Raw genomic sequence first — 17,741 nt, 5'->3', positions numbered from 1 at the left:
CCTTCCTGACTCAGGCCCTAAGCAGCTGGGACTACATATCACCTTTTATTAACTGCTCCAATCAATGTCAGCACTAAAGATAGCTTAACACTCTACATAGCATTAGCTGGGAAAACAATATCAACTTTTTCCTTAAGCCCAATCCAAACTTCCTATTTGTATTAAAATAAAATAAAATAAAATAAAATAAAAATTAACAACTCACTATGTAGCTCAGACTGGTCTCAAACTACAATTTGTCTGCCTCATACATCTGAGTGCTGGAATTATAAGCATACCCTATCACACCCAGCATAGAAATGCACTTGAAGACTCAATAGCCTACTAAAAGAGTTATGGCAAAATACATTTTATGTAATCTGAACCCATCTGAACTGGAGAGTAAAAATAAAATTTAAAGAATTTCAACAAAAATAATTATATTAAAAAATAAAACATGCACATTTCTGTAAAAGAAAACCAAACAGGATATATGTTCATTACTTTGGGTTTTTTCCTCTTTAGGCAAAGAGAACAACTAGAAATCACAGCCCAGGGATGCAGAAGCAGTTGGACTTCGAATATTGCTTCTACAGGTTAAATGTACATGGAAGGAAAAATAGAGGACATAAATATAAAAAGTAAAGCTAAATTAACCTTGTGCCCTAATCTAGTTTTCATTTTCTTTGACAGAGGGTCTAACCTCTGGAGTGCAGTGGTCCTCTTACTCACTCCTCCCTTGTAGCTGGAACTACATACAGGCTTGCTAACACACAAGCTCACTCTACTACATTACCTTCTGTCATCCTACCAAGCTCACTGTGAGGCATTTATAAGTCAGAGCCTTTCTTCTTTTACATCAACCATTAGGTTCCTATTAGGACAATGAAAATGTGCTGTATGTATATCATCTGACTTAGCCTGAGATTACCTTGATGGACAGTCTGCATTTTCAAGGCACTGTCAATACATTAGGACATTAGGATAGAATTACTTTCTATACCTATTCTACTGGGCCAATTAGAGATGGCCATGGCCATTCTTTTATATTTATGAGATTACCAAATATAAAAACTATGACAGCAAGAAAAAGCAGACGAACTCCCCAGCTAGCAGCTCAACTTCTGGGAACTCATCCACAAGGTGTTCACTGTGATACAGAAACATGGCGATGACTGGACTGCTCAACCTCCCTTACTTCTGATGCAACCATAACAATGCATTCTAACAAAACTGCTGTGAAGGGGCAGCTTCTACAAACTTCCCTTTTAAAAGGTCATCTGCATGTAATCTTTGCTCCCTAAAACACACTGCCTGGAATAAATAGTTCCACTTGAAGATCCAGCAGCCATTTTATAGAGTACAGACAATTTAATAAAAAAAAAAAAACCTCACTGAGCCATCCATGTAATATATGTGTATCTTTCTATGTTAATTATACCTTAATTTAAAAAGAGAGAGAAAAAGAGAACCATTACAGATACTACACTATGCCTAACTGCATCCGAAATGATTGTTTTTAAACTCACCGTTTAGGCTTTCTACCTCACAAAACTTTGTTCATATACCAAGATGTAAAGATTGGCAAAAATGTTTAAAAATTAAATCAAAGTACTATATATTTATTTTTCATTTTTTAAATAACGTGTATTTTATGAGTTAGTTTTTATATGTGCTAAAAGATCAGATAAGACACAAACAATCCTGCTGTTTCTAAAGAGAGGAATGGGGGTGACCAATAGACAGAGAAAGGAAACAGCACCTTTGGCATTCTGAACCACTTAAGACATGACCTAGTCAAAAACATGTTTTCAAAAGCCGTACTTTTAGATGCTGCTGCATGGAACTAATTGTCTGATGAACCACTATGTCTTAGTGTTCTATCACTGTGAAGAGACGCCATGACAACAGCAACTCTAACAGTTGCTCTAAAGCATTTAACTGAGGCTTGCTTACAGAGCCAGAGGCTTAGTTCACTGTCATCATGGTGGGGAACAGGGCTGCACGCAAGCAGACAGTGCTAGAGAAGGAGCTGAGAGTTCTACATCCAGATGCAAAAGCAGAAGAATGACAGCCTCTGTGACTAGCATGGGCTTCTGAAACTTCAAATCCCATCCCCTGTTGACACACTTCCTGCAATAAGGTCACACCTACACCAACAAGGCCACACCTTTTAACCCCTCCTAAGTAGTGCCACTCACCAATGACTAAGCATTCAAATATATGAGCCTATGAGGACCATTCTTATTCCAACCACCACATACTAGATATAAGAGAATTAAAGTATTGGGAAGGATGAAGGGAATAGAAAGTCCTGAGAAGTCCATATCCTTGAAGAAGGACAAGAAATTAAGTCCCATTAAGCTACGCTAGACATATTTTAATCTGTCATCACCTGTTCTTAATATAACAGACAAAAGTGACCAAATGCAATTAAAAAGCCAATTTGAAGGGTCTTGAGGAGATGGTTCAGCAGTTAGTATCTGCTGCTCTTCTTCTCAATCACCCAGGGGTCCAAATCCTAGCACCCACAAGACAACTAACAACTATCTATAAATCAAATATCAGAGGATCCGATGCCCTCTCTGGCCTCTGTGGGTACTGTACACACAAGTTGCATAGACATAGTTGTAGGCAAAACACTCATATACATACAATAAAAAATAAATCTTTTTTTTTTAAAGGAAAAATGATCAACAAAATAATGTCCCAAAGAAATCATATAAAAGATTGGGGGACAGTCTAGAGAGCCTGAAGAATTACAAATAGGAACATTTGCAAGCCTGCAGATGGATTAAATATAAAAATAAATGAAATGTATCAAACTGATCATAGGTGAGACAGGTACCTAAGCCAGCCTGAAACTCACTAAGTCAGGCTGTCTTCAAACTCCTGGTGATCCTGCTGCCTCAGTCCCTTAAATATTAGGATTACAAGCATGAGCCACCACATCTAGTTGTCAACACTACTTTAAAATATGCATAAATTGTCTTTTTCCATGTTATACACAACATAAGAATTATCTAAAATTTTATTTTTTAAGCCAGCCTTGGTGACACAACTGACTCTTAGCACTAGGGAGGCTGAGGCAGAAGGATATGGAATTCAAGGTCAGCCTAGGCTACAGAAACGAGACCTGCCTCTGCACACCGCGCATACACACAATTTTTCTTTTACTGCATATACCTCAAGCTGGCCTTGAACACAAAATCCCTCTGCCTCAGCACCCCCCATGTTAGGATTACAGGTAAGCATCATCACACATGTCTAAATTGACTACTCTTACATCATTTAAGACTAGGTCTATTTTTGAATATATAAGTGTAGACTCCATTTTCTACACATTTCTATGTAACAATTATAATTACATCACATAAAATAAAAATGTTCCTTTACTTTAGAAATAGACATTAAATTTGAGATATTTAGCACTAAAAACTACTGGAGTCTTGCAAATTCTATGCAAACAGAGAGCTACATCTCCAGCAAGCCCTATTTTCTGGCACCAGTACTCAGCCTTAAGACATAAACCTCCAGTTGGGTATGGATCCATCCCAAATACAAATAGCCTTTTAAGCTAAGCAACATACATTTCAATCCAAAAGGAGACATCATCTATCATTTCTAGTGTCAACAGCAAAAGTAACATTGGGCTGAAATTGTAGTTTCCCTAGCATTTGTGAGGTCCTGGGTTTGATCCCCAATACTGTAAACAAACAAACAAACAAAAAAGAGCCAAACATCAGATTGCTTCTAATAGGCTTGAAAAGTTACAAACAAAACCATCAAGTATTTAGAAATCCTTAGTAAGCACTGGGTCCTCTGAAATACATGTTAGCACAGATATTAATCACTAACCTTTTCAAAGTAAACACTCTTGGAAGATAAATCCATACTTTCTAATATATTATCATTTCAGCAATGCAGAATAACAGGACATTCAAATGTAGAAAGCTCACAGCAGTCACACAGTTGGTGAGGGTAATGTGCATGCAGTAACAGTTTAGAAACAAATACACCAGGCAAATGAACCTAAGCTGAAATTCTCTGAATAAGATGTCAATACTAACAGCCCCATAAAGCTAACAGAAAAATGTCTCAAAGAAAACTGAGCAATTATGCTGATTACTGCAAGTTCTAGGTCAGCCAGGGTTACAGAATAAGACCATGCTTTAGATGAACAAATGAACAAGCAAATAAAAACCATGAATAAATAAAATCAAAGTGGTAAAATGAATGAATTCAAGAGTTTAGTACAACCAGAAGAATGCTAGAAAACACTCAGGCCTCATGAAAAGACTTTACCACAGGAAGATTGCATTTATTCATTTTTATTTTGTGTTCATTTATGTGCCACAGCATGGTTATGGGTTAGAGGATAACTTGTAGGAGTATGTTTTCTCCTCCACCATGTGGGTTTTGGAGATTAAACTTAAATTTAGGTTGTCAGGCCTGATGGAAAGCACCCACTGAGCTACCTTGCCAAACATTTTTTCCCCCTGAAGTAGGGTCTTGTTATGCAGTCCAGGCTATCCTCAAATTTGAAATCCTTTGGTCTCAGGCCTTCAAGTGTAGGGATTATAATCATTGGGGCACCATGCCAGGCTGATACCCTTCAGAAGTGTGCACTCCCTCCCCTTCTCATGTCTCTTAAAGCACATTAGGGGTGGGGAAATCCTTGAGCTTTTTAACTTCATCTCTACATTAAAATTTAATCAAGGGCTGGGTAAATGGATCAGCAGAGTTCAAATCCCCAGCAGACACATAAAAAGCAGAGCATTTCAGACTAAGCCTGTAATCCCAGTAACAAGGGGGCAGAGAGAGGAGGCTCTGTCGAGTGCCTAGTCAATCTGTGAACTTAAGATTCTGTGAGAGACCTTGTCTCAGATCATAAGATCCAAGGGACTATAGAGAAAGCTAGGCTATTAAGAGCACTTGATGCTCTCGCAGATGACCCAGGTTCAGTTCCCAGCCCCTACATGGGGGCTCACAACCATCTATAACTCCAGGTCCACATAAAATAAAAATAAATCTCTAAAAATAAATAACAAGTGATCAAGAAAAACAGCTGGTGTTGACCTCTAGCCTCTGAGTATGCTCAACCACATACTCAGACACTCCACATACTTAAACACATTTCAAGTAAAACAAGCAAGATAAAGATTCCCAAAGTCATAACTACAGTACCAACAAAGGTGGTGATTTTAGCTTTTATAATAATTTAGTAATGAGATCATTCACAATACAAACTTTTTTTTTTTTTTTTTGGTTTTTCCAGACAGGGTTTCTCTGTGGCTTTGGAGGCTGTTCTGGAACTAGCTCTTGTAGACCAGGCTGGTCTCAAACTCACAGAAATTCGCCTATCTCTGCCTCCTGAGTGCTGAGATTAAAGGCTACAATACAGACTCTTTAAATCAAGAAATTTTACAATAATTCATCTTCCCAATTTAAATTCATAAATAAAACAGTAATAAAGCTTAAGTTTCCACTTAAATCTCAAGACCATTAGACTGGCTTTTTAATAGTTCTAAGCCTTTTTATTCAAAGTTTTAAGATAACAATATTTTCCTGATATTTTAAAAAATATAATCTAAAATGTTAAGTTACATCTTAACTTGGAGAACAGTTTTAACTAACCAGCGAATGGGATAAAAATGTAAACCCTCCAGGTAAGTTAATCATTTATCTGACTATTAACAATCAACATTGATTATTTATAACCATCGGTATGTATTTAACATAAGTTATTAAGGGAAAACAACTGCGGAACATGGGAGAATTCTTAAAGCCTATCAAAAAATAGAAAATCTGCAAAACTGTGTAACACAAAAAATAAAAGACCCAGAGACTGATATTGGGGTTCAAGCTTCAAGCTGAAGATCAGAGAAGCAAAGCAGCCAGCCAAGCCAGTAGATCTTACCTCTACCCAGCTGAAATGGCAATCCTGACCTAATGAATCCTCAGAGATAAAAAGCTTTCAGATCCTGTCTCCTCCTTATTCCTTTCTCTGCCCAGTCTTATCACTCCTGCCTCCACTCCCTATAGTGCTGGGATTAAAGGCGTGTGATCCCAAGTGCTGAGATCAAAGGAAGGTATGAGTGAGCTCTGTTACCCTTTACTCGTGTAGGCCAGAGTGGCCTTGAACTCAGAGATCCATCTGCCTGTCTCCTGAGTCCTGGGATTAAAGGTGTGTGTACCACACCAGGCATAGCTCTATGACTGCTGGGAGTAAAGGTATGTATCATCAGTGCCTGACCTCTACAGCTTGTGGCTGGCTTTGCGTCCTGAACCCTCAGGCAAGCTTTATTAAATCATAAGTAATATATCACCACAACTGTGCTAAGAGAAAGGTGACAGAACTTAGCCAGGTCTGGTAGGCATGCCTGTAACCCAAGCATTACTAGAATAGGACAGGAGCTTGAGTTTTAGGCTAGCCTGGGATACATAGGAAGATACTGTCACAAGGAAGCAAACAAAAAACTAATCCACTTAGCATCATGCCTAGTTTATACTTCCCAGGAAATAGTGGATCTTAAAATTCCACAAATTAAATATGTTACCATATTTCTAGTTCTTCACACTAATCATTATCACATGTTAAAGAAACTGGGGTGGGGGGATTCCTTAAAGCTTCAAGTTCTCAGACCCGTTAAACTTATTTTCCAGATCTTCTGACAGACCTCTTCATAGCACCCCAAAGAACCAACATAACACAGAGAGAGCTCTGTGTCAACACAGTTGACAACCTGGACTACAGAAACCTATACCCATGACTGAGTGGGGACTGTGAAGGTACTGAGAAGCCCAGAGACTAAGCCTGATGCCTGGACTTGAAATAAGATCTCCTGCCCTACTTTGGAACTGGTCTGCCTCTCCTGGTTCTTCAGCAATAAAGCAAATGGGTCCTGTGTTCTTATCAAACACAGATTTTATCGTAAGAAACTCCAGCGAATCACTGATTATCCCTGTATTCCTAGAGTGGTTTTATGGCTTCAAATAAGCAATTATATAAATACAATCATTTTAACTTTTAAAAAGCACCACACACACACACATACACACACCACAAAAACTCCAACAACCTTATCTATTAAAAACATATCTCAACATTAACCAACAGAGCAGAAAACAAAATAACTTTGAAAAACTTAAGGATACAAATTTAAATAATTTTCCTTACTAAGGAAAAGCTAAATCTTCAATTATATGCCTGCAATTTAGCGTCATAATAAGATGTGAGGCTTATGATTTAGAAGAAATAAGAGTAATATACACAAGACAATTAGAGAACAATTAAACAATTGCATATGCGTTGAATTCAAGATGCACACAACAGGAGCTTAAGGAAGCTAAGAGGTAAGGAGCTAATGACCCAAGGAGGTTTTATGGAAACCATTTTTTAAAATGGTTTAATGTAGTTATTTGGTTTGGGTTAGATTATTGGTTTTTTAAGGCAAGTTCTCATGTAGCACAGGCTACCCTCAACACAGCTGAGCTTGGCCTTGAACTCCTGATGCTCCTTCCTCCCCCATCCAAGTGCAGGGAATACAGGAGTGTGTCACCATGCCTGGCTTTGACTATTTAAAGCAATGTAAAAAGCAAGGCAAGGCTGAAGAAACTAAGTACTAGGATTACTTCAGGCAAGCACACACAAAGTACAGGAGAGTAAAGCCATGTTAAAGTTACAAAAGCGATTTCCCAGCATGACAACAAGAAATTAGAGTAGGTTCAAACTCAGAAGTAGTTATCACGGTGTCAGGCAGAGCCAGGAGGACTTTGAACTCTGGCTCAGCTTGGCCTGTACCATATCTCAAAGACAGAAAGTGATAAAAAGGAGGAGGGAAACATCAGCTCTGGAATTTTTGTCCAAAACCAAACACACACACACACACACACACACACACACACACACACACACACACGTTTTTCACGGACAAGTATAAATTGCATGTATTGCTCACACTGTATTTTTATTGGACAGTGCCATCCTACATAGCCATCCCATCCCATCTCTTCTAACATGCCCCTAATGTGTTATGAAACAAAGGATGTTTTTCTTGCTTCCACCCACCCTTACTCTACATCAGAAGCTTAGGACAGCAACAGAGATTAAACAGGAAAGGTGAATTTAGGATGGCATAATGAGTTATGCTGTCTGCATCTACTGACTCTTAGCCTTAAGAACCCCCTCTCCTCCGACAGCGATGTCTAAGTTCTACATTAGTCAAGTTCTGCTCAAGAAAAGGGTTCTATACCAAAAGTATAGAAGGTACAGTTTAGGGGCCCTTCCCACAACTTCTACAGGAATTCTTTCCCCTCTGCATATGGCATGAGGACATGAAATCTGAACTATGACAAATGTACTATAACCACAAAGGGACAAAAACCATTAAAACTGGGCTCATTAAATAAAGGAAGGAAAGCCAGGTGGTGGTGGTGATTCACGCTTTTAGTCCCAGCACTCAGGGAGGCAGAGACAAGTGAATCTCTGTGAGTCTGAGGCCGCAAAAGAATGGTATCAAAAAGGGAAGGAAGAGAGAAAGCAAAAATCAGAACACATACACATAAGTACATAGTCAAATTTCATCTCTGGACTTCTCAATGGTGCTAGCTAGTGAATGAGCTAGTTTTCTGTTACAGCAACATTTTTAAAATTAAATAAATGTTACCATTGATTTCACTAGGCTCTCTCAGAAAACAAGCCATGGCTTTGTTGAAAAGCAACAAAATTAGAAAAGGCAGTATCTTCACACCAAGGATAATGTGGGAGAATGAGTTCAGTTCTTCACACAGTACACTGAGAACAAACTCCAATCATGGCATGACATGAAGCAAAAGTCTCACATGAAGAAAGAAATACTATGACATTCACTCCAAAGAACACAGTGGCAGCTGCTTCTGGCTCAAACATTGGTCCTAAGGTCTGTGGTGGCAGTAGGCATTTAGCAGACAAGTTCTGCACCATCATTCTGGTGGAGGCTAGATCTAATGTGCAGTCAGCCCTGCGTTTACAAATCCTCACTCATTAAATCCCACAACCATCAAGAACGCCATACATCGTTGAATACAAAGTGAACAGATACACAAAAGAGCTTCACTTAGCAGAGCGCAACCTAGCAAATTAAAAGCTTATGGGACGCAAATATAAGGATGACTTCATGAGAAGCCCTAAGAGGGTCAAGGACACAGGACAGTCTGGATCTGGAAAACAAACAACTGGCAGCAAAGGTGAGAACACAGGCAGGCAAGAAACAAGAAGAGAGAACACAAGAAATTATGACGTCAACAAAACCTATCAAGATGGATGGGAAAAAGATTTCATTAAGAGGCTGCTTTTCACATTACTCTTTCGTAAAAACACATCATTAATGAATGCTGGAGAGATGGCTCAATGGTTCAGAGAACTAGCTGCTCTTCCAGAGGACTCAGGTTCAATTTTCCTCTTCCCACCACAGCAGGCTCCAGGTAGTACACGGTAGACATGTGCATAACAGGAAACCACTCATATACATGAAAACTAACTTTAAAAACTTCTCTCTAAATTCTGGCACTTCTACTACTAATACTGTTAGTATTCAGGCATCTGTACTGACCTGTCCTTGGGGTTCTGACAGGATATGCCCTCAGCTGCAGCCACTAAGAGCATCACCTGTGCCCATTCACTATGTTCCCTACCCACCTCTCATGCTCATTCTCTCTGTTCTCTTCCTCTTTCCTTTCTCTTCTCTCCTGCTGCTACTGTCTCCAGAGGCCAGTCTCTCCCCCAACTTCCCTTTCTCTAATAAAAAAATCCTCTGCTTGAACCCTGTAGATGGTGCTTTTCTTAAATACAACAGATACTTTATACCAAAATTTCCAGTCTTTTTAAAAGAAAACAAAAGTTCTATTCTGACTCTTAAATAAAGGCCTTCGTCTGGTAATGATCAAAGTGATAATTTATGACAAGAATTTCTCATAGTTCTTGAGGCTGGAGCATGATGATCAATGCACTAGCAGAGAGGGCTAATTCTTCAGAGGCAGAAGGATCAGGATTCCTGGAAGATTCTTTTAAGGAACTAGCCTTCATGAGGACACACCTAATCACATTCTGAAGCGCCTAAGAATCCTTCAGTTGAGATTAGGATTCAATACAGAATGGGGGGGGGGGGTACGTTCAAGCCAGACAGCCAGACTTCTACCCTAGTCCTCCAAAGGTCATACAAAACATCCTCACTCCTTAGCAACAGCCCCAAATATCTTAACCAATCTAAGCAATAACTCAAAAATCTAACATCCAGCTGGGTGGTAGTAGTACACACCTTTGATCCCAGCACTTGGAAGGCAGAAGCAATTGGATCTCTCTGAGTTCAAGGACAGCCTGGTCTACAGAGCGAGTTCCAGGACAGGTTCCAAAGCTACAGAGAAACCCTGCCTCGAAAAACCAAAATAGATGAATGAATGAATAAATAAATAAATACAATCTAACATCCAGACTTTCATCTACATCAGTGACAGAATCATCACGAAGCAAACTGCTGTCTAGCACTGATACGTAAAACCAAACAATTCAAGTGCTTCCAAAATACAATGGTGAGTCAGGCACAATTCCACAGGGGAATAGAACATATACTAAAAGAAATAAATCATTTCTTAAAGCTGTCACTAAGTACAGAACCTACCACGGCATATTAAGCCTGAAAGTTCCATAGTATCTGACTTGATACCCTGCTTTCCAGACAAACTATGCTGGGGACTGGGCCTCCAAGGATCCAAGTAGTAGACACTACCATGGCTTCGCTAGACACAGCCAATCTCAAGCTGGAGTTGTCTACAGTGATGGTGGGGGCAAGCCACATCCCTAAAGGCCCACTGAGCTTTGCCCTAGTAACGGCACTCTCCATCATGGCCCACCTAGTGGATGGGGGGGAGGGGTCCAAAGTTCTCCAGAGCATACTTGGAAATTTAGGTGAATACAAAATGTCATTCTCATTCTCTGTCTCTCTCTCTCTCTCTCTCTCTCTCTCTCTCACACACACACACACACACACACACACACACACACACACACACACACGCAAACATACTTCAGGCACTCTTCTCTGGAAGAACTTGAAACATACAGCCAAGTTTAAGACGTCCAAAGAGCACCACCGTGACCTAGACTGCACCTGGGGTAGTCAGAATGTGAGGAACAGAACCTTGAAGTCACTGCAGTTATTCGTCCTGTGGTGGTCAGGGCAGCAGTAAGCAGCTGACATATCTTCAGGATTACTGTCTCAATGAACAGCACCTGGCATCCATTGACCTACACTAATCTCTTTATCCAAAGTTCACCTGGCTACACCCTGCGTGCTCTCTACTGAATATCTCTTGGTTTACAACAGGCTCCGTCTGAACTGTGTCCTGCTCTTCACCCCGACCCTTTCCATTATGAACTCTCCTGCATAACTTGCTTTTGTTACCATCACATGACTGTAAGTAGTCAAGAGAGGCCACATGCATTGTCAGCAGTTTGCATAGGTGCTTCTGCTACACTCTACTGCTCAGCAAGGGTTTTCCAAGAAGCACAAAGGGCACAAGCAGAAATCTGCCCAGTTCTGTCCACCTGAAACTCAGACTGCCAGCCCTTAGTTTCCAACACACTCCCCACTTCCACCTGTTCCTCTCCCAGCAGCCCGCTCCCAGAACTGTTAGACCCTCTGGCCTGCCCCCAACCCCAAAGCCATCCCCACATTTGCAGATACTGCTTCCAGATGCCACTCTCCACCCCCTCTCAGGACTGCTAAAACAAAACACCTCAGCAAGGTTCTTTCACAGAAGTGAAGCTCTGCACTCCACAGGCCAGGAAGCTCAGGGGGCCTTCTGACCCCCTCACAGGACACACAGGTCTCAAAGCCTCTTCCATGAAGTGCTCTGCTTCCATCGCCTGAGTGTTCGCTGTCTGTCCTTGACACCCAGCATAACCCTGCCCAGTTGTGCACTAAGGAAAAAGGTAAGAGGGTCTTTGAAACAGACGTTCAGAAGAAACTGATGAATGGAATACAGCAAAGGATTAAAAGCCACTTAAATTGACTTTCTGTGGTGACAGTAATGTTCTGTGATCCTAACAGGATACACAGCTTACATGAAGATGTAGACATAGGTTTGTACATTTTACTATAAATGTTGGCTAAAATTAAGTAAATACTAAGTATTCTGAAGTATGTACATGTACTATAAAAATACCAAAAAAAAAATGTAAGACTGGCTGATGAAAGGAGGGAAATGAGCAGGTAGTAAAACAAAATCAGGTAACTATTTCATGGAATACTACAGACTTACAGAATCTAGATGGTGGTATTTAGGTATTCAACATTCAAATGTTTTCTTCTGTAATGACTAGACTCTTCAGACCTCGGAAGGCTGAAGGGGGAGACTCGAGTTTAAGGCCAGCCTGAACTACATGGTAATACTCTGTCTCAAAAAGCCAAACATTGAAGGGAAGGAAGAAAAGGGGGAAAGAGAACAGATGTTTGATGGCCCTCTGACTACTGAATTTTGATTGTCCATGCAGACTAGTTCTAGCCTTAGGCACTTACCCTTCCCATTTATTCTAGGACAATACGACTTGGTGAAGTAATGACATAAGTCCTTTGTCTGAGGCTAGGATATCGTACTCCCTCTTCTTTCTACCTGAGTTTCTAATACCTCCATAAAAGAACAATCTGGATGAAACACCTGACCAGCCAAGCGTAACAACAGTAGTCAACAGTCTGATCCTAATCCCTCAGACTCAATGCTCTCTCTGGTAAATGAATGTTAAAGCAAAGGATAAAGGCCTGGAGACACAGCTCAGTGGATGAGGAGTAAAGTGCTTGCTATACAAGTCTGAAGCCCTGAGTTCAGATCCCCAGAACCCATGTAAAGCTGAACATTGTGGCACACGTCTTATTCCCAGTACCTGGGAGAAGGACAAACCATTGGATCCCGTGGACTCACTAGCCAAGCAGATCTAGATAAAGCAGTGATCCTCGGTTTGTGTCTGAAAGATTAGGGTGGAGAAATGACTGAGTGAGGCATCCTGACATTGAAATCTGGTCTCCACACATCTTCCCATACAGAAGGGTGCATTATTGTGTGTGGGAGTGCGCACACGCACACGTGCACATGCGCGCACACGCGCATACTAAACAAAGAGAAAAGGTAAGAATATGCAGTCAGCATTGCATCATGTGCCGCACTATCTGGCACAAAGATGCTCCAAGTGTCTGCTGGCTGACATGCTCTCTACAGGCACACTAGCACAGGCCTGGAGTCACAAACACACTGTGATTAGATAGGAAAGGGACAAGCTAGGTTGTGAAGCTAAATATTGATAACGGGATGTTCAAGTAGAGTCCTCTGTAGCAGTAACTAGAAGATGAAAACTGAAAGGTTAAATAATTTTAATAAACACTGAGAATCACATACATTTTAATTACTAACTCCGTCCTGGATGATACAGTAGGCTCATCTGCTTCAAAATCCCATAAACAATGTAAGTAGAGAAGATAAACTAGACAAGGGGCTGACAGAAATCCATTTCCAAATGACCTGTAGTGCATCAGAGCTAATCTGCTCTTTTCTGTTGTTGCTGTCAGAGGACAGCATGCAGATTATGTACTTGCTGAATTCTGCAGGTCACAAATGACCTAACAAGGAAGGCATTCATCACACCATAGTCGTTTACCCCTAGTATCTGGTTTTAAACAGCCGTACATTTTGGAAAGTAGCTCTAAATGAAGTCTCTCAAGATAAGTATGTTCTACCAACAAATATTAAGACAAGAGTAAAGTTCAATGGAATTCCAATACTGCAGAAATTAAATTAGGTGAACACACACTAAGTTTGGAAAACAAAGTAGAAAATGTTTATAAAATTTTAAATTCTGCATGTTAGTAAAATAACTGACCCAATAAGCATATCCTAAGGGATTCTATCTAATACTACACCAATTTTTGCCTTATCCATCAGAAAGATACCACATTACTAATGACTGCTTCAGTCCCTTTAAATTCTATAAGTGAATTAAATAACAAAATATCTTAAAATAAGCTTAATCTCCAATTTCCATAGAGCCATTTAAGAAGTAAAAGCTGCTTCCTAGACCCAAAACTGCAAGGCGTGGGTGAGAAGCATCCAAAGTAGAAGCAGGTTATACAAATGTTCCACAGTTAAGGCTTGTTATGCAATGAAACATTCAAGCAGCTTTCTTATGCCCACCATTGTTTCTTAGTAACATCAGAACACAGGAAGACTTTCATTTTCCACCTATTAACTCTTCTTTTTCCATGTAAAAATGAAAACTAAAACCAAAGCAAGATAGGCAGTAAGGTGGATGAGCATTGCCAGGCACAGCTATTGCCATCCACTACAGGGTTTCAATTCCCAATGAGATTGACTTCCATCCCTTCCCATTTATATTAGCACAGTCAATTTACATAGAGCAGTGGCTCTCAACCTGTCTCAACCCCTTTCACAGGGATAGCATATCCAGATATTTACAATTCATAACAGCAGCAAAAGTATAGTTGTGAAGGAGCAAAGAAATAACTTCATGTTAAGGGTCAGCACAACATGAGGAACTGTTGGGTTAAAGCATTAGGAAGGTTGAGAACCACTGACAGAGAGCCATGGAGGCCACCACTGCTTAGCAATGACTCCCTGTAGGTGTCCCTTTTAGTATCACATCCAACTTTGGAACATATCCCCTGTGAGACCATTCTTTTATCCTAAACAGTAGGTTGATTACCACCCACCTGTCCCACCCCCATATCAGCAGTTCCAAGTTAGTCACTGGTGTTCCAAAGTACTCAAATTTTATTGTAAGAGCCTTAATTGGGCATTATTACTATACAATTTCTAATTTCTTTAGAAGTAAAAATTCTGTTTAACAATACATACATACAGTGGCTACTGAATTATCAAGATTTGGTGAGGAGAAAATAAGATTAGTGAGAAGTCTTGTCTTGAGAACTTCCCATCAAATCCCACAGCAAGGGCCTGAGCAGCTCAGTGCTAGTACCCATGCAGGAGACCCTGGACTTGAATCTCAGGACACACGGACACACACACACACTATAAGAGATAGTTTTTTCATTTCCTGTGTTAATTAGCATTTCCTCTGCATACTGATGCAAAATCCAGAAAGACATTACAAGTCTTCAAGGAGCCAGGTGTGATGGCACACACAGGTAATCCCAGCACACCAGAGATAGGCAGTACTTGCTGAGGGTTCAAGGGCTACACAGCAAGAACTATGGCTGCTCAGAGCTAGAGTGAGACACTGTCAAAAAAAAAAAAAAGTTATTAAAAAAGATATATTTGCTTATGAAATGCAAATATTTGGAGAACAAATGGGAAGCAGGAAGTATTGGGGGAGGGAACCCTACTATTACAAGAAACTATCCACAAGGAGGCAAGGACAGTTCCTAAGAAGGGTTCCTGCTGAAACCCCAATTTTAAGTGTGCTTTGGTTTTAAGTCCACTACCTTTTGAACTTGATTCTAGAAGAAGACAGGATGAAAGGACTGGTTCGATGGACTATCCCAAGCAGGTTAGTTTAGCACACCTCCTTCTTATGCAGGTCTACTATCTACTGAAAGCCTAATGCAAAACATTCACAAAATCACCTGCTAAAATGTATAACTTTACATTCAAAAGCACTACCGACAAAATTTTAGTTACCTGTCCTAAAAAATAGTCTTCAGATGTGTTATTATATTAAGTTATAGCCCAGTCTTGGTTTAAACAAACAAACAAACAAAAATGCAAAGAAAAGGTTTGTTGCTCACAGAAAACCTCCAAATATCCTTGATGGAAGGGGTTGGAATGGAGTGGAAACACCTAGATAAATTAAATCCTCGGGTGGCTATTTTTTAAATAGAATGTTGGACTGACTCAACCCCCTCTTTACAAGACAAAGTTCCTTTAAGAGCTGCTTGCCATGGCCATTCGCTAACAAAAAACGCTAACAAGCAAATCAGTAGCCAAAAAAAAAAAAGTAAATAAAGCCAAATGAATTATCAGCTCTCCAGTTGGTTCTGCCCCGGCTCACCCCTCCCCAGCAACTGCTGTTATCAAACCATCAAACTGAGTTTAGCTTCCTGAAATGCACTTAACAGTGAACACCCCAATGCCCATTCCCCACCCCACCCTCAAGATCCCCCACGATTTCCCTTTTTCTAAACCAAATATCCTTAAACTGTACTAACGATGCTTCCTGGAAAGAAGTTTAAGCACCTGACAATTATTACATTCAAACTGTACGAAGCCGAGATACCACGATTTCGGTTCAAATCTGCTAGGACTGAACTTCCTTTTTCTCCCCGCCGGTCCTCCCAGCCCTTCCGCGCGCCAAGGTCGCCACTCGGGGCCTGCTGTGACATCACGGTCTCTCCGTAGAGCCCTGACATCACAGGCAGACATCGAGCCTCGGAACGGTGACCTCACCGCCGCAGGCTCTCACGCCAGGGCCCCGGGGAGGGTGGAGGAGACGCGCCGCTCACCTGCGCTGGGAGCCCCCACCCCGTAACCCCGCATCCCGCACGCAGCTCACCCGCGGCGGCCTAGCTCGGGTCGTCCGCCTCAGGGCCCAGGGACCTGGCGGGCGCACGACCTCGGGGTCCAGGCCGCGCGGACGGCGCCCAGGAGGACGCGGCAGCAGCACCCCGAGCGCGGCGCCCCGCGGTCCCCGCCCCCAACGCCCGGCCCCGCCGCGGGGAGCAGCGGGAGCCGCCACGGTGTCCGCCCGCCTCGCGCCCTGCGCCCCGCGCCCTCGCCCGGCCCACCTGTGCTTCAGCCCGGCCGGGGCCTGGCCCGGGGCTGCGGCAGCCCGATGCGGCGGCGGCGGCAGGCCTGACTCGCTCCCCAAGACTGAGGCGGACCAGGAGCTCAGCGCTGTGCGGCGGAGCCCAACGCTCGCCCCGAAACCCATTTGTTTGGCTAAACCGGCGTGACATCACGCGCCGGCCCAATCGACGGTTGCCCGGGGGCGGGGCCGCGGAGCCTGCGTGCGCCAGCGCCCCCTGCCGGGGGCGGCGAGCGCTGCGGAGAGAGGTGAAAGGTGCGGGGAGAAGTGCCTGTGAGCCCCCCAAGTGGTGGAGATGGGGGGGAGCTAGGGTGTGACCCTAGCCCTAGAGCAAGGTTAGAGTGACAAGTGTATTAGTGCTTCCTGGATGGTCCAGAAGTTTGACACTATTAGATATCCAAAATCCTAATCGTGGTTCTGCCACTAAGCTTCTATGGTTTTATCTCAGAGTTCAAATTTGAAACAATAAACTGCTTTGCAAGGCCAAAGTCCCAGGCTTGATCCCTAGACTCGTACACACTGAGCATGTTGCTTTACATCTGTAATCCTAGAATTTGGGAAGCGGCTGCAGATGGATCAGAAGTTCAAGGCCATCCTCAGTGGCAACACAAATTTGAGATCAGCCTGGGCTAGTCTGTGAAGAGCACTGACTGCTCTTCCAGAGAACTCAATTTCAGGTCCCAGCACCACATGGTGGTGGTTTACAACTAGCCCCAGTTCCGAGGAATCAGATTCCCTTTTCTGGCCTTCACAGACACTTCATGCACGTGGTGCATAGACAAATGCAGGCAAAACACCATATGCATAAAATTCAAATTTACAAAAAAAAAATCTTACATGAAATTATAACTGAAGTACCTACGAGAAAGTACATAGACTTTGAGGCTTTGAGGTTGAACTGCTAGTCTACAGTAGCCTATAGGCTTGTCTTGAATTTTAAAAGGGGGGGTCCAAT

The 17,741-nt window shown here is 41.9% G+C and overlaps 1 protein-coding gene across 4 annotated transcripts in view; it reads right to left on the bottom strand.

Moving 5' to 3' along the window:
• Fbxo34 (F-box protein 34) overlaps positions 1-16,964 on the bottom strand; it is a 61,287-nt gene extending 44,323 nt beyond the window's left edge. The window contains exon 1 of one of the 4 annotated variants that reach the window (XM_051177095.1): positions 16,767-16,964. In XM_051177095.1, the coding sequence (XP_051033052.1) occupies positions 16,767-16,937 (171 nt within the window). In that variant the 5' untranslated portion in view covers positions 16,938-16,964. Of the gene's footprint in view, positions 1-16,218; positions 16,420-16,766 lie in introns of those variants that run through there. The other 3 variants (XM_051177096.1, XM_051177094.1, XM_051177097.1) reach the window with 3 other exon arrangements.
• Positions 16,965-17,741: the final 777 nt, after the last annotated feature.

The sequence above is a fragment of the Phodopus roborovskii genome, unplaced genomic scaffold (genome assembly GCF_943737965.1).
Source record: "Phodopus roborovskii unplaced genomic scaffold, PHOROB, whole genome shotgun sequence".
NCBI classification, from domain to species: Eukaryota; Metazoa; Chordata; class Mammalia; order Rodentia; family Cricetidae; genus Phodopus; species Phodopus roborovskii.
This window is presented reverse-complemented; position numbering and strand designations above follow the sequence as displayed.